Source organism: Pygocentrus nattereri, chromosome 2, assembly GCF_015220715.1.
Source record: "Pygocentrus nattereri isolate fPygNat1 chromosome 2, fPygNat1.pri, whole genome shotgun sequence".
Classification (NCBI taxonomy): Eukaryota; Metazoa; Chordata; class Actinopteri; order Characiformes; family Serrasalmidae; genus Pygocentrus; species Pygocentrus nattereri.
This window is the reverse complement of record NC_051212.1, coordinates 50,353,972-50,375,274: the sequence shown is the minus strand read 5'-3', so window position 1 is coordinate 50,375,274 and position 21,303 is coordinate 50,353,972. Positions and strand designations below refer to the sequence as shown.

The 21,303-nt window shown below is 41.1% G+C and overlaps 1 protein-coding gene and 1 long non-coding RNA gene across 2 annotated transcripts in view; one reads left to right on the top strand and one right to left on the bottom strand.

Annotated features, from left to right (window-relative positions):
• The first annotated feature begins 6,521 nt into the window (after window positions 1-6,521).
• The window catches only part of LOC119262208, a 33,816-nt gene continuing 19,034 nt past the window's right edge, over window positions 6,522-21,303 (top strand). Inside the window, exons 1-2 of the long non-coding RNA XR_005129481.1 lie at window positions 6,522-7,257; window positions 16,424-16,502. This is a non-coding gene — a long non-coding RNA (uncharacterized LOC119262208). The remainder of the gene's footprint in view (window positions 7,258-16,423; window positions 16,503-21,303) is intronic.
• LOC108442839 (gastrula zinc finger protein XlCGF58.1-like) lies at window positions 8,832-13,770 on the bottom strand. Its single transcript, XM_017723082.2, has 4 exons — window positions 13,305-13,770; window positions 11,960-12,133; window positions 11,828-11,850; window positions 8,832-11,253 (listed from the first exon to the last, which is right to left on the bottom strand). Exons 1-4 carry the CDS (start codon window positions 13,584-13,586, stop codon window positions 9,498-9,500), a joined length of 2,235 nt encoding a protein of 744 aa, XP_017578571.2. The 5' UTR covers window positions 13,587-13,770; the 3' UTR covers window positions 8,832-9,497.

The window sequence follows — 21,303 nt, the reverse complement described above, 5'->3', positions numbered from 1 at the left end:
TTTAGAAACTCCTGTTTTTCATTCTGAATTTCTACTTGATTATGCATGTACATTATATCTCTCATCAGAAATATCTACTGAAAAATGACTTACTTGTGGCTGCTTTGTCCAAAAACTAAACCATTGGTCACCAACCTTGGTCTTGGAGGTCTTTCCTGCAAAGTCAAGCTGAAACCACAATCCACCACAACTGCTCCAGCTAATTAAATTCTCCAGGATATGTTTTGGTTTGTCCATCTTAATTTACATGACCAAATCTTAAGGCAAATTATTCAGTAACTGCAAGAAATAAATGTAAATTTTTATCTTATTTATTTGATTTTTTTTGTAAAAGCTCCCCTCCCATTAACAGAATATGAATGTTTTATGATCATGCTTATAATTTACTGCAGAAAGCCAAAAATCTCAGACGCTCTTTGTATTATTTTAGAAAAATAATATTTCAGAGCAGATCACTGAAGAGATGCCACCTGTTTATAGTTTATAGCCCAGATTTGTGGATAAATGGGTCGACTTTTGAATGTAGCTTATGAAATATGATAGTTATGAAGAAAATGACGAAGTGCATTTTGGAATTGATGATTCATGGTTGGCTAGACTCGTATATATTAGCATTAGTTAAGGGGGGTGGCAACATGTTACACTGAGGTTAGAACTAATCTCTGCAGATCTCCAGAATAAGGGGTGGTGACCACAAAATAAAGGCTGGTCTCTGACATTTGCACAATACTGTATTCCAATACATTTCATATTCCTATGGGATGGCTGTGGGAATGTTTTTAATATCTCCAGGAGGCTCATTCAGTCTGCCAGACGTAATATGGCTTTACAATTTGAATTTAACCACCATCAACTTTTGCACTACAGTGTTATAAGAGTATTTGCAGGAAAACATTGTCTGGCAGTTAGATGCTTTGTGGGTAATACACATGCTTTCTTTTTGGCCCCAGAGTTCACACATGCTGCACAAATATCTCATCAAATTGGTTCAGCGAGACGTTCGAACGCACCGTTTCGGAAATATTAGGGAAAAACTTTAACATCATAAGAACGTTGGCAGTTACATGCGATTCACTGTACTCTCACAATCTTATGCGCTTTTGGTAAATTTGGAAATGCATTCGTTTAGTTTTCACCTAAGCAAACCCACAAAGCGCAAGTGTGGACTTTGGGCCAGGTCATATCTTTCTTTCAGACTCTTATTTTGCCTGAATGTGAGCTTCAGAGGTTCAGTAGCAGTTGGCTCTCTTTTTTGCCACATGCTCCACTTGGATTACAGCCATGCCTCGAGAGCCACTGTTCCCTAACAAATACATGTATTCATGATCTTCCTCTCTTTTTGTTTGAGCACATCGTTTGAGGAAGCAATAGTGAGAGATTTCCACTTTATGACGCACATGTAGTTTATAGTCTGTCATTTTTTTAAAAGGAAAAAAAATCGAAACACCGTAAATTTATTTCACGTTTATTCCACTAAAGTAAACAGGGTCCGTGCAGTTTTTCTTGAAACAGTCATTTGGCTAATAGCCAGGTCTAACAGTATGGAAACGTGGATCTAAAGGGGCACTCCGGCCAAAATGTAAACATGTAGCCATTGAAAGCATCCCTGGTTGCTGAAAGTGTTCCTGCAGTAGCATCTAAAGTAAGATGTTCTGGTTTAAATGCTAGAAAACGCCCTTCTGATGATGCATCTCGAAGGTGGGAGGGACCGTTGAAAAACTCCAAGTCCTTTGTGGTGGATTTTTAACGATTGCTTAGTTTCCTTTGTCTGCTAGCTGGCTAATGCAGATTTGTAACCCAACTAAAAAGCTGAACGTCATGAATGTCACGACTATACTATGGCACTTAACGCTAATTCAAGATTCCTATTGGTTGTCCATTTGTGTGATGCATGCTGGGGATTGTAGTGAGTTGAATTCTGTCAAAGAAGTGAGGCCGAAGGATGCAATTCTGCACAACACAATAACAAATAACAAGAAAATGTGATGCTAGTTTAAGGCCAGAATGCCCCTTTAGGGAAGATCTGCCAAGCCAGCAGAGATAAACATTGTCGTCTTAAGGTTTTACTTCTTCACCTCTTTTTCTTTTTACATCTTGGATCTCTTGTGTTTTGCTGTGGGATTGAGCATTGCTGTGGGGGCTGGCCACACAGGCTTATGCAACAGAAAAACGTTCTGGAAACGTTCTGAAGTCGACACCGGCTCATGCGTTACTCACTGTTGACGAACGTTACTCACACTGTCGTCATAAAAGGAGAAAAAAAAAAGAAAAGAAAATAAAGACTATTTGTTCTGTAACTTGTGAACGTTTCTCTTCTCTGCCTTGTCTCTTTGATTTGGCTCCGTTGTGGCTGTAACGACCGAACAAACTTGGAATATCTGGGCTCGGAATGGCCACCAGCCATTCGGCTCAGTTCACTGAGCTGCTACATATTAGCACGCTGGCATAGCCTGGGTTTCAGAGATGTGCCGCTGTTGCAGTGTGGGCAAATGCTGGAAGCCTGAACCCTAAGGGCAGATGGTTAGTTATGGGACGTGAGGTGAGGGAGGAGGAGGATGACAAATGATAGTTGCCTGGCGACTGTCGTCAGGGAGACAAGAGTGTGACTCTTCCTTGGCTTGAGTCACTGTTTCTTACTATGTTTATTTGTTCAGCTGGGACTTGTGGCGTGGAAGCTCAGTCTGCAAACATTCAGCGGAGAACAAATGGAAGCAAACCAGCAAAGAGAAGTCGCCCAAACAGTTTATTTGACACCGAAAAAAGGAGGAACGCAAGATGGCACTGAGAAATGAACCAGTCACGGGCTTTCTTTACAGTAGTGGTGATGGGAACCAGGCATCTGAAGCATTTAAGGCCTCGGAAAGCTCCCTTATAGAAAGCTAGTACTGTAAATGGTCATAGATACGCTCCTTGAGACGATGGTCCTCATTCCTTGAAGTTATATATGGTTAAATCTGATCATAATCAGTCAAGTCGGTCGCGTTGTTTCATTATCTATTATTTAGTAGTACTACCTCCTAATAGCATGCACTCTCAACCTTTAAAACACTTGCAGGGGTAAGGGGGGGGCACTTTTGGGTGCCACAGCATGTCATGTGCATTATTCTACGGGGTGAGTCGAAAGTCACAGGACACCGTTTTATTTTTTATGCGGTCCCAAGCCTCCACAATGAAGGTGGTGTTTGTTATGGATTTTCTCAGCATACACAATTTGTTTGAGATGGCCCCAGAGATAAAAGTCGATAATAAAATAAAAAATAAAATAAAATAAAACCTGTCCTGTGACTTTTGACTCACCCTGTACATTAAATATCAATGGACATACGTTTATTTTATGGCTGAAATCAGTCAGAATGCTTGCAAATTAAGTGAAATTCTTCACTTGCAGGTTGTGGACGATTGAAACTTCAGGGTAGTGTAATTTATTTATAGAGATGAGGGGCAAAAAAAAAAAAAAAACAGATGAAGCCATTATTTTCACTGATCTTATGACAAAGAACCATCCCTGGCCCACAGTGGACCACTGGTTCCTCCTCAGTATTGACTGGAGGACCACCAGAAGGTGCTTCGGTTTGCAGTCCAGCGGTTGAGAAACCCCTAGAATATACACTGTAAAGAAAATAAACTGTAAATAGAAATAAAGGCACATTTTTCATTTATCAAGCTACAATGTAAATGTTCCCTCAAAGGTACAACAGTTGTTTTAAGGTCCAACTGTGTACCTTAAATAATTTTATTTATTATCAAAAATGACCTGTGAACCTTCATGTGTCTTCTGAGTTTATATATGTAATGTTGATAATGGTCAAATAATAGTAAATGCATTCTTTGGGCACCAATTTCCTTACAACATGATGTCAACAAATACATTTTAGGCCAAAATCATTCAAAATTATCGCAAAATAATGTCTCTGGCATCCGGCAGCATATATAAAACTACTTCATGTAATTTTCTGTGAGGGACCTTTTAGACCTTTTAGATCTTTGGACACCTGGTTCCCATCACCACCATCGTGAAAAGTTCTGTCTCCACGAGTTTCTCTATAACAATGTTTCACGTTCATCACTTTGTTTACAACTTAACCACTAAATTATTCCACGATTTAAAAAAAAAACGATGTAATTCCTCTTAAATATAAGGTCAGTTGGTACTATAAGAGTGGTCAGAAAAAGAAATGAACGGTGGTCCATGTTTTGCGCTGTTCCCACAGAACACCATGTGACTTTCCTTCATGGTGCATTGCCTTATTGCACCCCAAAGGTCACTGAGCCTTCCAGTGTTCACATGTCCACAAGCCAAAGTTCAAACTTTGAATAAAGCTGTAAACTGAACATTTTTCCACCCTCAAGCTAAAAATTGAGCAGATGTGACATTTGGATCATACAAATTTCACCCCCAGACATGTTCACTACCATTACACAAGCATTCAGACTTCTTTCAAACTCAAAGTGGCAGCGTAAACTTGTGCTGCACTCAAAATGGCAAATCCTCTTAATGTGGATTATTATTTAGCCATGATGCCAAGTGCATCTTATAAAAGTGACTATAACTATTAAAGTCTATTATAATAGGATGATGGATACTGAAACATTGTGCTTGAGGGTCGCAATTAAGAAACTCCATCCTATTGGAGCTATCGGTGTAATACACCATCTATGAGGAGTACACACTTAAAAAAAGATGGTTCTTTGTGAGTTCTTTAGTAAAATGGTTCTATATGGCACCAAAAACGGTTCTTCTATTGTTTCATGGACCATTTTTTATAAAGTTCTTTATAGAACCATCGACAACACATTTTCCATCAATCCATCAATCCCAGACTTCGAGATCTTATGCTTTGTCAACATTAGGACACAAAAACAAACATTTTTACAAGAAATTAAGGTTACCAATGACAGCCGTCCTAATGGTCTTGTAACCTTCTTAACACAGGTTTGTGAATGCAGACCATGCCTTTGTTAATGATATTAAGGTCATTAGAAGGTCGACACCCCTGTAATATTAAAGATCATGTGCAGGCGTGGATAACAGGGAGGAAGTGGGGTGTGAAATTTCATCATGAGAAAAAAGAGTGAAGGATTGGTATTTAAAGGAAGCTGGAATTGAGAAGCAGTTTTAGGAGTGGTCTTTTCTCAGACATCTGTTATGTCATAATATGCCTTGGTTAATGGGATCATGAGAAGGGTGGAACTCGGAATTTTGAGTTGGAGTAAGGTACGACTTTTGCCGGTCATTAGAAGGCCAAACATCAAACACTCCAGATTAGATGCAGGCCCAGCATCTCAAGAAACCAAAGAAAGCGAGGAGATTCTAATATAGTGGATAATGTCTTTGGGGAAGATTCCTGCCTGGAGTATCTGAATGCAATGGTGGAGGATGTCAGAGGCTAAGGGCAGCTGACGTGGCGGAATTTCTTTGAATTCCTTTCAGTAAAAGTGAAATCTGAGCTGCGGTATGTTGGGTTCTGTTAAAGAGTTTTGTAAAGAAATTGATCCCAGCTAAATAGAGTCTTAAGATGGAAGTGCGAATGGCCAGGTGTGAACTGGCAAATGTGAGGAAAGCAGCTGTTGGTAAAAGATTGTCTGAAGGGAACAGGATATTGTGGAGTGCATGAAAGCATTGGAAAGATTTAAATCCTGACCAATAGGTTGACAGGGTACAAGGGGCAACACCACAAAGTAAAACCTGCCTTCCCAGCAAACTCCAAACAGATTGCAAAAATTGGTGTTTAGAGGGACAATCTTGAAGCTGAAACAGCGTCAGCCTTGGCAAAGCAAGCTCCACGACCAGCCTGCTTAATGAGTGAGGTAGCATGATCCACAGTACCATAGTGGAGAAAGAAAGCGGAGAAATCAGAGCTTGGCACGGGGCTATTGGCGGATGGTTCTGAGGAGCCATGGGGGGCACTGAAATTGTTAATGAGGCAGAGTATTTAAGAGTGGCGATGCCAATGAGATTGATAGAGTAAGTGGAGAAGAAAAAGGACCAATCATAAAACCTTCCAAAACTTCCATGGCCAAGAGGGAAACATGACAGCAGGCTCAGAAAGAGCAGTGATGCGGATGTGATACAAAAGGAAAGTGGTAGGAAGCACAGCAAGTCCCGGAGAAAAGCTGAAGATAAGACAATCTAGTAAATATGAGGTGAAGCCATGATCAGGATAGAGGGAGAGGCCAGTAGCGAGGGTAAGGAGGGCATCTGGATCAGGAATGAGCTTGACCACAATAAGAGCAGACATGGAGAAACTTACATGAAGAAGCAAAACATCCAGCTGCGTTGAAATGATTACAAACCATCTGGCACCTGAGGAAGAGGAGACACCGCCCATGGCCATTGAAAGAACTGAAAGTTGTAAATATGGGGGCGGGAGCAGCAGCAGGAGCTGAGAGCTTGGCAGGTGAAGAAGGAGGAGAGAAGGTGGAGTAACAAGAATGCAAGAAGCAGGGTGAGATGGGCAACTGCAGAGCTCACAGAAGAGAGCAGCAGAGCTCAAAGTCCTGGTAGCCCCAATACGTATAAATGTTCCACTGCTGAAGGCAGACCGCTGCTCGAGCTGAGAATAGACGATGGTTATCATATAAAACCGACCCACCGAAACAAAAGGCAAGTTCCAAGATGATGGAAAGGTAGTCATCAAGCTCATGACACCTGGACAACATCACGGTACATGGAAAAGTTGACAGCGAACACCAGAACAGTGAGGACCTTGGAGGCACAAGGATTGGCACACTTGAGGATGAGAGAAATGTCATCGGTATCAATGACGTGGGGAGCACCGGAGGCAGCTAAGGGGTGAAGCAATTAGGAGAGGCTGACATCCGCACCATAGAGGATCCGCGTACGTAGGGCAAAAGAGATGAGATGCAAATTGAAGAGGTGAGCATCACTGGGCAGGGCTGCAGGAGGAGCAGTGTAAAGGGAAAACAAGTACTCGACAACAAGGATTTTAAGGAGGAAGGGTGCGGAAGTGGCAGTGCTGAGGGAGCTCAGAACTCTTGATTGCTGCATCGCCTGCATGGAGACCGGGCTGGAGCATGCGGAGGAACCGGGGGGGAACCCCGGCTTCATCCATATGAGAGCTGATGCAGCGACATGAGGAGTCAGACGAAGCAGATACAGCAGGTGTGGTAGGAACCGCAATGATGGACTTCAGCCTGGGTGTTGGACATACAGATTCCTGGAAGGAACACAGGCTTTCACTGAAGAGGTCATCAACGGAAGAGACAATGTCGAGGTCCATGACGAGATGATAGCAGGTGAGTAGCACGAAAGGTAGGTCGGTGTGAAATTTTGTCACAAGAAAGAGGAGTGAATGACTGGTATTTATAGGAAGCTGGAATTGAGAAGGAGGAGTTTTGGACAAGGGCTTTCCTCAAACTTCAGTTATGTCATAATTCCATTAAGAAAGCTTTGTGACTGGCTGGCGATCTTTCCCATGCCCTATTGTCAAAGAAGAATAGGACACCCTAAGGTAGTCAGAAGGTCCACAAATATAGCCATCTGTCTAAAACCACCAGCGAACCTACACATTGTCCGAGTTGTCATATGCAATGTTGATGATGGTAAAATGGTGGTACATCTGAAAAAATAAGTTTCCTTCAGACTATTTTGCTTTATATCCTCTCTACCAGGTGCATGCAGGTGGAAAAAAGTTCTTCAGTACTTGTGGTTTTCAAGTAAAATAACTAGTTTTATTCAACCTAAATCAATACTTTGAGGCAACTGCTAAGAATTTTTAGAATAAAAGTAGCTCAGTTGCTTGAATGAGATTATTTTAGGTTGAATTATTACATGCATATTTATAACCACTTTCTGTGAGGGAGCTCATAGAGGCTGTGCAAAGAATTTCAACTGGGTGCATTTTTCTACACCTGAGTGTTCTGCATCAAACCACTTTGAATGAGTAGCATCATGGTCCAACAACAGACAGCATTCCAGTACGCAGACAACCAATGGTAAGTGTTGCTGCTCAAAAATGCATAAATAAAGGGAAAAAACCTGAGAACTTCCATGTGGTATACCTTTAAAAACTCATGGTTCAGTGGAACCTTGAACACTTGATGAACCATTTGCATGATTAAAGTTTCATGATTAAGAGTTGGTATGGTTGATTCAATTTAATGTAAAATATGCTGTAGATGGTCAAGAATAAAATGTGCTCGTTATTATATAGAACCCATTTTAAAAAGTGCACGTTATTCGGAATTATTCTGCCAAGTTGATGAATCTTTCCTAGTATTATCTTGCTAGAACTGAACTAAAGCAGTCCTGAGTTTGACTTTATTCATGCCAAAAGACTGATGTGCCCATGTTAAGAATCACTGGAGCAGCCAGTTGTGATTGAGGCTAGAAAGATGACTGAGGCAGGATTATACCTACCTATAGGTGATGGTTATATGGGCTAGGATTGCCCCAAGTGCTATGAGAATCTGGCCCCTATGTTTGGGCGCCAAACAGCTCATTGATTTTCTCAGTGAAAAAAAACTTAAACACTTTACAAGAAACAAATTTAAAAAGGGAATTTTCTGCAAATGTTCGATGTATTGGAAAAAAGGAAAACATAAAATGAAACCTTTGCACATTAAGTCCCCCCCACCCCCTGCTCAATATGTTAAGTTTGGCAAATAAACAAGAATTATGCCTTAAAATGCACAGGAGTGTGTTCTGCATAGAGGATGCGTTCATGTATTTTCACTTAAAATCAACAACACACCGAATTTGAGGGGCACCCAAACTTTTGCGTATGCCTGTACATTTTTTTTTTTTTTTTTTTGAATTCACATTGCCATCTAGTGTCCTGAAAACATCACTGCACATCCACAAACATAAGCAGGGCTGGGGAATACAGTTTATTAATCAAAAACAGGGCAAAGCACAACTCTGGGCAAAAAAAAAAAAATCAGTTTATATCTTAATGATTACATTCTGAAAAATATGGTGTAATCCCCCTTTTTTCCCCCCTCAATATTTCTGTTTTATAATCAGTAGTCTGTTGTGTGTACAGAAAAAGTTAATCAAAACTTTAAATTTTCCATTTTTAAACTTTATACATCGTCTAAACCACTTTTCCAGTATAAACCAAAACCTCTGGGGTGTTGAGTGCACTGGTGTTTTTAATATACACAGTCACATGCAAACATTTGAACACACCTGGTCAAATAATGCTTTGTGGATTTTCTAATTAAAATAAGTTACACATCCTCTACAAAAGAAAGCACACATGGCATGTGGGAAGTTTCAGGAAAAACAAGATGTGTCATAACTTCTGCACATTCCTCAGTACATGAAATCCAACAGTCAGTATGAAAGTGTGATGAAGTGCACAGCAAGTGTGTTCTCTGTAGAGGATGTTTACTTATTTTCACTTAGAAAAGCAATGTCATTTTGCCAGGGGTGCCCAAATTTTTGCATATGACCGCATGCACTAACGCACACCAGAAAACCTGATCGTAGTCTTAAACGGGCAAAAAGAAAGTTTTGAACGGTCAGAACATGCTTAGTTTTTCACTTCATGAGTCTTTAGATGACACCTCAGGCCGTCTTTCCTTATAAACTGTTTCCCACATTCCTGGCACTGATGTGGTCTTACATCAGAATGGAGCTTCTTGTGCCGTTGGAGGGTCATTTTCTGTCTAAAAGCCTTCCCACACTGCGAGCACACATGCTCTCTCTTTTTTGAATGTTTCAGCTCATGTGTAACCAGTTTCCCGGGGGAGTTAAAGCTCTCTCCGCACCTTGTACAAGCATATGGTGTTTCTGAAGTATGCACCATCTGCTGGTGTGTCATTAGGTATGCCTTGCTGCTGAAACTCTTGTCGCAATCAATGCAGGGGTACATTGTCTTCTGTGTGTGGCTCTGCACGTGTAGCCGAAAACTGCTGGAGGTGCTCAGGCTCTTCCCGCATTCTGGGCAGTGGTAGACTTTGGCACCTGAATGAGTCGCTTGGTGGTCTCGGAAGGTGTCCTTGCGGGTGAAGATCTTCCCACAAGTGGTGCACTTAAACTGTGGCCTGGGGCCATGGGTCATCCGGTGGGACTTCAGGGTGCTGTGGTTGTTGAACCCCTGGCCGCAGTCTGGGCAACGGTGGCGTCGCTCATTGCTGTGCACTGCCTCGTGGCACCGGAGATGTGACAAAGCTGCGAAAGTTTTACCGCACTGCTGGCATTCATAAGGTCTCTCATTTGTGTGTGTCCTCAGGTGGATCGTCAGGGAGGCTCCAAAGCGAAAGCTCTTCTCGCAGTGAGAGCACTTGTAGTCTTTCTTCATCGTGTGGACACGCCGGTGTTTCGTCAGGTCGCCCGACGATATGAAACACTTCCCACACTGGTCACAACTGTAGGGTTTCTCTCCCGTATGAATGCGCTCATGAAGTTTGACGCTGTTGGGATGCTTGAAGGATTTTCCACAATGTGAGCATTTGTACGGCATGTCGGTAGAGTGGGTCTTCATGTGCGAATGGAGGTGGGAGCTTCTCCGGAAGCTGCTCTCACAGTGCAGGCACTTGAAGGGACGGTCCTCTTTGTGAATGAGCTCATGCATGGTGAGGCCCTGCCTCATCAGAAAGCGCTTCCCACATACTGTGCAGCCGAAGGGCAACTGCCCCGTGTGACTGCGCAAATGAACATCCAGGCTATACTTTCGGATGAACTTCTTGTCGCACTGAGGGCAAGGAAAGGGCTTCTCTCCTGTATGTGTTAACCTATGATCCCTAAAGGTCGCTGCTGTGACAAAGAGCTTTCCGCAGTGGTCACACTGGTGTGGTTTCTCACCCTTGTGCCGCTGCAGGTGCAATTTAAGCGTGTTCCTCCGATTGAAGCTTTTCCCGCATAGGAAGCAAGTGAAAGGCTTCTCTCCGGTGTGACTCCTTACGTGGGTCTCCAGGCCACTCTTCCTGATGAACTTCTTCTCGCAGTACGAGCAGTGGAAGAGCTTCTCGCCCTTATGTAGCCGCATATGCAACTTAAGCTCATGCTTGCTAGTATATTTCTTTCCACAGGTGGGGCACCGATGTGGCCGCTGTAAGGAGTGGGATTTCTGGTGTGCTTTCAGGGCAGATTTGCTCTTGAAACTCTTGCCACACTCAGTACACAGGTTGGACCTCAAACCCGTAACAGCAGACTGGGTATTTAGGCTAGCTTGTTCTACTTTCAGACTCCTTGCAAACTTGCTTGATGTCAGCCGATCAGTGGAATCTGGTTTTTGGTTGTGAGAACAAATTTCAGTGTTTACAAGCTGCTCATCATCCTTTAATCTACAAAAATGGGGAAAACATTTTGTAAGTAAGTGTTAAAGACATGGGTTTTAGCTAGTTGTGCATAGATTGTATCTCCTTTGTATGCAGAGTATTGTGCAAAAGTCAAAGACCATATTTAAGTTATTTATTATTCAGCACAAATTCATTTTTCAGCAGCAGGAACAAAAATGCAGCGAACAAAATTACACAGAAGCCTAAACAAATAAATATAATAAAAGTTGTAAGTTTTTACTGCCCACATTTTATCCTAATCACATTTTCCATTCTTTCATGTCTTAGACATTCGCTGCATTTTCTGCTTCTCACAATCCAAATTATGCTGACATCTGGACTCTGAGGTGCTCAGTCCATAATTCTGAACTAATGACGTCTTGACAGCTATACATCCTTTCAGACTTGTACCTTTAAGTCCTGTTAATCTGATGGGGACAGTTTGTGTGGTCTACCAGATCCTGCACAGTTGACACACCTTCTGCTTTTGATAGCTTGGGCTTAACAGTCGTTTTGGCTTGTCCCTACTTACTGTATGAGCCCATTTAAATGGAAGGGGATAATAAACAATCACACTTACTTGTTTGTCCTGGACTGCTCAATCTAAAAAACATAGAAAAGAGCTGTTAGTCATAATCTAGGTGAACTATGTTAGCCCAACTATTATATATTACAGGCCAACATTTTCTCCTACTGTTGCCATTATACTTACCTCTGCTTTAAAACCACATGTGATGGTTTCTTCCAAGCTGAAAGTAGCCGTTATCTTCTGATCTACTGGTTCATATTTGATTTCCATCCACATCTGGTTTGCAGTACCACTCTTCTCACTTCCAGCTGATGCCACAGTGCTCGCAGCTCTTGGAAGCCCCATCTTTGGTTGTGTCTGCGGAGATCAAAACCACGAGTGTGAGGCACTCATACAACAGAACCTGCTTGCTGCTTCGTTCTGCTTTATTTCCCATGCGGTCTATGACTGATCATCTACTGCTTGCAAGAAAACATAATCCACAAGCTTTAGGTGCTGGCCTACATTATAATGTTTGTAGTGGACTAAAAGCCAAACATGGTTCTATGTAGAACCTTTAAAAAAAGGGTTCAGGCTTGGCATTGTCATTGTGAAAATAGAAGAACCATTTTGAAAACCATTTTTAATAACCATCTACAGGACATTTTACGTCAATCTGAATAACCATTTAATGACACAAACAGGCCTTTAATCATGCAAAGGGTTCTTTGATTCTGTATAAGACCATGTATCCTCATTCTCCTTACTAAAGAACTCTTGAAGAACCATAATATAGCACCAAAAAGGGGTTCTTTGACTGACATTATAACAGTAGCAGAACCATTTTTGGTGCAACTTTTGCAACACATTCTTCATCAATCTGAAAATATATAGCGCAAAAAATGATTCTTCTATTGTAACAACAGCAGAACCCAGAACCCTTTTTGGTTCTATAGTGACCATTTCAAAAATGTTCCACACAGAACCATAAACATCAGTCTGAAGAACTGTTTCACCATGCAAAGAAGCATTTAACTCAGATGCAGAACCAAAAAGTGTTCTTTGATTGACATTGTAACAGTAACAGAACCATTTTTGGTGCTGTATAGAACCATTTTCAAAAAGGTTCTATTTAGAACCTTTGCAATACAATTCTCAATCAGTCTGAAAATATATAGCGTCAAAAAGGGTTCTTCTATTGTAACAACAGCAGAACCTTTTTGGTTCTATAGTGAACCATTTTCAAAAATGTTCCACACAGAACCATAAACATCAATCTGAGGAACTTCACCATGCAATGAACCATTTAAGCATGCAAACAGCTGATTCTAAATACAATCCTGCCAGTACTAAAGAACCCATGATGAACCATCTTTTCTACAAGTGTGTAGAAGATCACATGCTTTGCTTTTTCTCTGACAAACATAAAGGAAATAAAAGTTCTTTAAGACTAGTTAAGTAAACCTGAGACACATTCAGTAGAACAAAACGACAATGCCAAAAAAGTGTACCACAGTAATCTGTTCACATACAAACATTATAAACTCACCATCTTACTTCCTTTGTTCTTCCCCACCAGAAGGTTATAGCTGGCAGCCTCTGCACCATTTGAACCAGGCATGGAACCCAAGCTGTGTAGGAGAACTTCACATGATGGCTCTCTCAAACAAACAGGGCATCTGAGGGACCCTGTTAACTCCCAGTAACAGTGTAGGCAGCTTTTACACAACCTGTGGCAGCATCTTAGAATCACAGGGGCGGTTAAATAACCCTCACAAAGTGCACAGATGGAGTCTTCAAGAGGAAACGACTGTCTAGTCTTATCAGCCATTCTCCAACACTTCCACAAAACAATCCAAAAAGCTGGAGGCAGATCAGCTATTAGGCCAATTCAGTGTTATCTTCTACAGGTGGGACTTGTCACCTACAAACCAGCTAAGTTTGCTCAGTGTTCCAACTCGTGGACTAAGTACTGAAACTGCATGGTTCCTCTTTCTCTGGGCTCTTATGGTGGCTGGCTGTGAAGCTCATGAGGAAACTTAGCACCACCTCTTGGAGAGGAGGGTAAATGTTCTCAGGCCTTGTACTGAGGCTTGTAGAAAGTAAGAGATCTTTAAAAAGGCCTTTATGAAAGCTATTATGCCAGTGCACCCTGAGAAACTGTACTTTTTAGATGCTTCAGTTGGTGGTTTGTGTACAGGACACACCTCGCCTTTACAATGTACTGTCAACTGTAATGTCATTAAACCATCAAGGGTGAAATACTTCAAAATTTGGAGAGGAGGGTAAATGTTCTCAGGCCTTGTACTGTGAGGCTTGTAGAAAGTAAGAGATCTTTAAAATGACCTTCATGAAAGCTACTCACATATTTGTACTCTATTGGGACTTTAATTTGGAAGGTTTGTGCTGGACTGTACTTTACTTGAGTACACTCTTAAAAAAGATGGTTCTTTAATAAGAAACGTGGTTCTGAGGTTCTAAGCAGTGGCACTGATACATGCAGGAACTCCAGCATCACTGCTATGTCTGATAGACTCATACAAACACACACACAAGCCCCTATATCATGCCACATCAGAGTGGACCACCACTCTAACTTATCCAGACAAGAGCGGCCCTGAAGTTCAGAAACTAAGCTTGCTACTGTCCGGCGTAGATATTGTGTATCTTTCCTCATATGACGTTTATAGAAAATTTGTAATGAGACATTAGAGCCAGGAATATATAAGTGATTACCAAGCAACATGAAAAGAAAACACACACATTTCTCATCGTTAGACTTGCTGAAAGCAGCAGAACGAGAAATATATATGTCTGATCATAAAACACATTTTGTTAACACATCAACTCGCTTTAGGTGAAAACAGTCCAGCGTCTCTCTTGGTAAACCAGTCTTTTAATAGAACGTCATTAATTAGTGACGCTGACGTCTATTAAAATGATCATAAGCACAAAACACTGAAGGTAAACAGTTTCCATCAAGGAGAACCGAGTGGCTCTGAAATCACTTTTTACACACAAGCAAAGTTTCAGTTTCAGATTTATTTATAACTTAGTTCCAAGTTTAAGTTGAATAAAAACTGGCTTTAAACTCAGGATCACAGATGAGCTCCTTTACTATGTTGATCTGTAGGCGTCTGTTCATAAACATAAACCAGCCCAAACTCATTTACTATAAAATGAAATGGTGTTTGTAGAAATTCAGAAAAAAGCCGCGTCAGTCTCGACTGCATATGTGGACATATTTCTATATTGAGCTCTATTTACACAAAGTTAGGTTAGTTCATCATTTATGTTGAACAGACTCTCCCAAAGTTTTACGCTGCTGCGCCGACGTTGAACCGCGTGCTGCACTGGGTCGGTCTGACCAACAGGTCAAAACCAGCTCTAAACAAAGTGACCGCTGGGCCCTGATTGGTGCTCTGGCTTTGCGCTTCTTTCGTTTTGACATGTTACGTTTTTATAAACACAGAAACCAAAAGGAACCACAGTTCATGTCTGTAGCTAAACCCCAATCCCATTTCTTCTTTTTACCCCTGCCCTTTGTTTTCAAGTATCACTCTGACCCATTGGAACTGTGTCACAAATGGTAGTGGTTGAAATCTTCCCCTGTGAAATTGGACAACCCTCAAAAAAACAACATTTCTTCATTAACAGGCTACTACGGGTGCTCGGTAGGTGACCTGTAGGTGACCTGTAGGTGACCCTCTCCATCTTCTTGCTGCTGGGCTTTAATTATATTTAGGGCATGATGCTTTCAAAGAGGGACAATTCTTTGGTGATGTGAAGCTGAAGTCAGATATTCAGCAGCTTCTTGTTTGAATTTTCCCGTTCCACCTTAAATGGTGCAGTTACATTCTGGCACTTCAGGCGTCAGAACTGCCGGACTATTTAAGGTGGAACAGAAAAGTCAGCAAGCTACCGAGACATTAGCATGCTATTAGCAATGTTTTTATGCTTGTTATGAAGAAAAATATCATAATACACTGAAACGACATTAAATTAAGAAAAAATGATGATCGTAATTTTTTAACAGACAAAATTCTCACAATTTGTGGGTTTCTTTGGTCGCTCTATCTTCTCGTAACACACTATTTGGAGTGAGTCTCTAAATAATCTCCCTTTGGAGGGCCTTAACACTTCACCCTACCCCTCTATCTCAACAAAAATTGGGACACCCTACCCCTAGACATGAACACGCAAAACAGAGAGCTAAGGGCTAAGTGGTAGGAGCAAGGGGTGAAATGGGATTGGGCCTAACATTCAATATTATCAGATTATGCGAACGTTGTCTTGTTTTATATCTGAAATCAGGTGGTATGGTAGAGGTTTAACAGAAAGTATTCATCAAGATCAACATATTTTCTATAATACATTTTACTTCTGATAGTTCTTTCATTTAAAAGCAAATATTGAAGCACAAATTTTGACCGATTACCTCTATACAAGTAATATTTAACCAAGGGTATTTCTGCTTTCACTCAAGTTTGCAACACTTGTATTACACAATAGTTAAGAAGTTATGTATTCTGTCCACCCTGCTATTCGCTGACCATCTAATCTCAGAAAAAGCCAAGACCGAAAAAAAAGTATCCGTGTTTTTCTGTTGTTTTGTCTGGGGAGTGTTTATTGCTAATTTTGCTCATTTTTTCTTCATTTTTGATGCAGCGAGGAAGAGTCCGCCTTCATAAGCTGCAAGTGACAAGGAAATTGACCAGAGACCATGCCCACATTCCAGTAAACACAGGTGAGCTTTAAGAATTGTTCCATTTAAAAGACATGAAGCAGAAAATAATGGCTCAGTGTGTGATATTATCTTCTTTGATTGATTGCTGATTCCTCATCTGTGCTGTACCACCTCTTCTATTTCTTTACATATTGACAGTTTTACTGTGAAGCTAGACAGCAACGGTGTTCTTTCAGTTAAATGACACAACGTATATTCCTTAGTACCAGTTTCCAATGAATATTCTTAGTTATCTCAACTTCAGAAAGCTTTGTTTAATGAGTGAGAATGTATTAGCTACACAAACCAAATTTTCTTTGTTTGTTCATTTTCATTCATTGAAATGTGCCACCTCCCAATATAAATAAAGTAGCCTATAAATTATTATGATTATCTACATTTACCTTATTACTGTGCCTGTTGTCCTTCGTTTTTATCAGTCATGTCATAATACTAGTAAAAATCTAAGGTCTGAAAAACCCACAAGGGAAAAACCAATTTATGCTTAAAAAAATCATTTTGGGGAAATTTTCACAGCGATTTTTGGATGCAAACGTGCCACGTGTATCACTGAACATTCAATATTAGCAGATTATGTGGACATTGTCTTGTTTTATATCTGAAATCAGGTGGAATGTTGGAGGATTAAGCTAAATTAAGCTTAATTGTTCACTCATGTGTGGAGGCTTGAAACTTTGGGGCAGTTTTTTTTTTCTAAAGACAAGGGGAAAAAATAGATGAAGCCACTTTGCGCACCATAAAGTGCATTTACCTGCGCTTGATAATCTGATAGCTGCAGAAAATCTGTTTTTCAGAAAAAATTTTTTCAGTGCATTTACATGAGTAATTTAGGTAACTACCAATAATTTGGGTTTACAGGAGTCAGGCAGTAATCCAATTTCTGCAGATTTGCAACTAGCCAGTAAACTCACAGAAGAAAACGTGATGTAAACATAACGTAACACTCAGACTTCATGCCGCACCACTGAAATATGAACGGACGTCATCTAGAAGAAGAAGAATATTCAAATCCCTTCATCAAGCATGCAGTTGTTGGAGATGGAGCTGCCGGGTAGAAGGAGAAGAGGTAGACCTCAGAGAAGGTTTATGGATGTAGTGAAGGTGGACATGGAGATGGTTGGTGTGAAAGTAGAGGAGGCAGTGGATAGGGCAAGATGGAGGCAGATGATCCGCTGTGGCGACCCCTAAAGGGAGCAGCCGAAAGAAGAAGAAGATCAAGCATGCAGTTGGTTTCAGTGTTGCTCCAAAAGTGTTTTGCTTCGTCTCATGGAATTTCCATTATCACTCATGCGCAGCTTAAGAAATGGGAAAGAAATCAGAGTAAGGGTATACATGCACTGAGAAATCTGATTATCAAGCTAAAATCCAGTTCTCTGTATCATCCCATATATTGGATTTCTAGACCTTACTCCAATCTAAGAAATCAGAGCATGCTGTTTACATGACCATTTGAACGACCAGATCACTGCAGAGATCTTATGAGTATGTTTTTTACTAATATTGTTAACTTTATTAATATTGTGCATCATTTTAGAACATTTTAGATTTCTATCTTATTGTTAAGTACTTTTTTTTTTTTCATTTTTTCTGATTTTTATGGCAAAGTACCATCACTGGCCCATTATGAACCACCAGCTCCTTCTCAGTATTAGCCCTGAAGGTGCTCCACATTATCCCAGTGATTGGGAAATCCTGGTCTATAGGGAATTCCACAGTTGTTCAGAATTTCTGTTCAATTTATTTGATGTGAAATGATTCATTGTAGGGGCGGCACGGTGGCGTGGTGGGTAGCGCTGTTGCCTCACAGCGAGGAGGGCCTGGGTTCGATTCCCCGGCTGGGTGACTGGGGTCCTCTCTGTGTGGAGTTTGCATGTTCTCCCCGTGTCTGCATGGGTTTCCTCCGGGTTATCCGGTTTCCTCCCACAGTCCAAAGACATGCAGTCAGGCCAATTGGACATGCTAAATTACCCCTAGGTGTGAGTGACTGTCTGTCTGTCTGCCCTGCGATGGACTGGCGACCTGTCCAGGGTGTATCCTGCCTTCCGCCCGAAGACTGCTGGGATAGGCTCCAGCATCCCCCCGCGACCCTGACGGAGAAGCGGCTTAGAAAATGGATGGATGGATGGATGGATGATTCATTGTAGAGAAACATGGCCATTTTTTACATTTACCTTTTCTTTACAGTGGTGGTGATAGGAACCAGGGGTCATAATGTCCCCTGGTTCCTAACCATTTTATCTGTTATCAAAAATGATCAATCACTCTGAATGATTGTATTTACATCTTAACCATGAAATTATTCCAAGATTTGTAAACAATTGACGTAATTTCCCTTAAAATATGGTTTTTTAGTACGATAAGAGTGGTCAGAAACAGAAATGAACGGTGGTCCATGTTTTGCGCTATTCTACAGAGTGGACAGAATCCCACAGAACACCATGTGACTTTCCTTCATGGTGCATTGCCTTATTGCACCCCAAAGGTCACTGAGCCTTCCAGTGTTCACATGTCCACAAGCCAAAGTTATAACCATCCAAACTTTGAACAAAGATGTAAACTGAACATTTTTCCACCCTCAAGCTAAAAATTGAGCAGATGTGACATTTAGATCACAAAAACTTCACCCCCAGACATGTTCACTACCATTACACAAGCTGCAGCGTAAACTGGTGATGGTTCTTTGGGGGTTCTTTAGTAAAATGGTTCTGTATAGGGCCAACCACAGTGGTTGGCTAGTGTAGTGGTTAACACCTTTGCCTTCTACGCTGTAGATTGGGGTTCAATCCCCGACCAGGGCAGGCACCCTACACTATACCAGTAAGAGTCCTTGGGCAAGACTCCTAACACCACCTTGGCCTACCTGTGTAAAATGACCAAATTGTAAGTCGCTCTGGATAAGAGCCTCAGCCAAATGCCATAAATGTAAAAAGGGTTCTTCTATTGTTACAAGATCGGCATCATAACAGCAGCAGAAACATTCTTGGTGCTAAATAGGACCATTTTCAAATATGTTCTATGTTGAACCATATATGGCACATTCTCCATCGATCCGAGGAACTATTTCACCATCCCAAGAACCAAATGTTTTAGCAGTGACTGTTTTAGAGGTGACAACTTAAGCCCATTTTGAGCAGAACTCAAAACCTCTAGCAACTTGACTAGCAAACACAGCTTGTACACACACCATATCATTTTTTCATACTGTGGGACTCAGTATGAACTTATTCGGTAGACATACACTTGGGGCCCAGTGGTGACTTGGGGGCCCCAAGCAACTGTTCACCTCTTACAGCAGGAAATGGACCTGGGACCAGGCTCTCCAAGTACTTAGGAATATGATAATCCACCAGGATTATGGTATCTTCCCAACAACAGGTAGAAGTGGCTACTTCAGTGTGTCCCAAAATCAGTGGTCTTATCTGTGACCACCTTAGAGTAATCCAAGCAGGATATAACCAGGTGGACCAACACAAAGCCTTCCAAGCTCATAGAGAAGACATATACACACCTACAGAAGACCTACAGAAGGTCTTTTCAGTTAGCCATTGGTGTGTCGGGAACAAGAGCCATTTTTTCCTCGCCCAAAGCCCCGACATGAGATTTAAATACTAAGACTATTCTGTACCGTGGTTTTCTAATTCTTGTCTAATCACTTTAAAAAATAAACAAAAGTAAAAGAGTATTCAACCAAAATGAAAAGAAAGTAGAATAAAAGACTTCAGCCGCTCATTTATTCAGCTTTAGGTGGCAAGATGGTTTCCGGACAACCAAATGCAAAGATCATCACAAAACATCCCTTTTTATATCCCATTTTGGTGTGAGCTCTTCACCCCTCCCCGTGGTATATGTCCCTGAATCACCTTTTGGTTCCCACTACATCTTGGTTTACCAAGTCTTTTGAAGATCCTTATTTCCCAGCACTCTTAAGATTTATTCTTTTATATCATTTTCTCATCCTTTCTGTATCAAGTCATTCTGACCTCTTCAAGGCCTTAGTTGGGCACTTTCCTCATTCCTTTGCCTTATGGGCTACTTTTTGCCAGTTCTTATCTAGTCTTCTAATTAGGATCTAGCTTGTTTTCATATTTTTGTTGTGCAGGCAGTGTTTCTCAGGCTTCTCCAGGTGCCTTATCAAAAAGCCCTTTTATGTAATGCACTGCCTGTGCCTGGGTCAGAAGCTCCTCCTGTCGTTAGGCCTGTTTTCTGCTGAAGAGATCTGTCTGCCTCAGCTATATGACTATAACTTTATTAACTCTTCCCCAGGCCTCATTCTCAAATGAAGGATGGGACACTCTAAGGTAGTCAGAGGATCACGCTGGACTCAAGGAGGAATTCCACCAGTTTCTTTATATTCCGGTACAGCTGTGAGTCTCTCAGCTGTAAACAAACTCATTCAGAGTGGTTTGATGTGAAATGGATCAATGTGGAGAAACTTAGTGACTTAGATGTCCTTACACTGAGTGCGTTAACATACACTCAATAATCCAATTTCTGAAGTTATCCTATATCTCAGACGGACGGACAGACGGACAGCACCAGCCAGTAGCACTCACGCAAAACAGGACAGTTATAATAATGAGAATGATGCAATATAAAAAGAGGAATATATACAAAAAACCTATCTACAGGCATATATAGAACTAGAGATATACAAAAATATGCAATAAGATCTGCCCTGAGATAATAAAGGCAATGCTATAATGAATGTGCAAGGAGGCGCAGGTAACAGCATATAATGACAACACTGAATATATATATATATATATATATATATATATATATATATATATATATATATGCA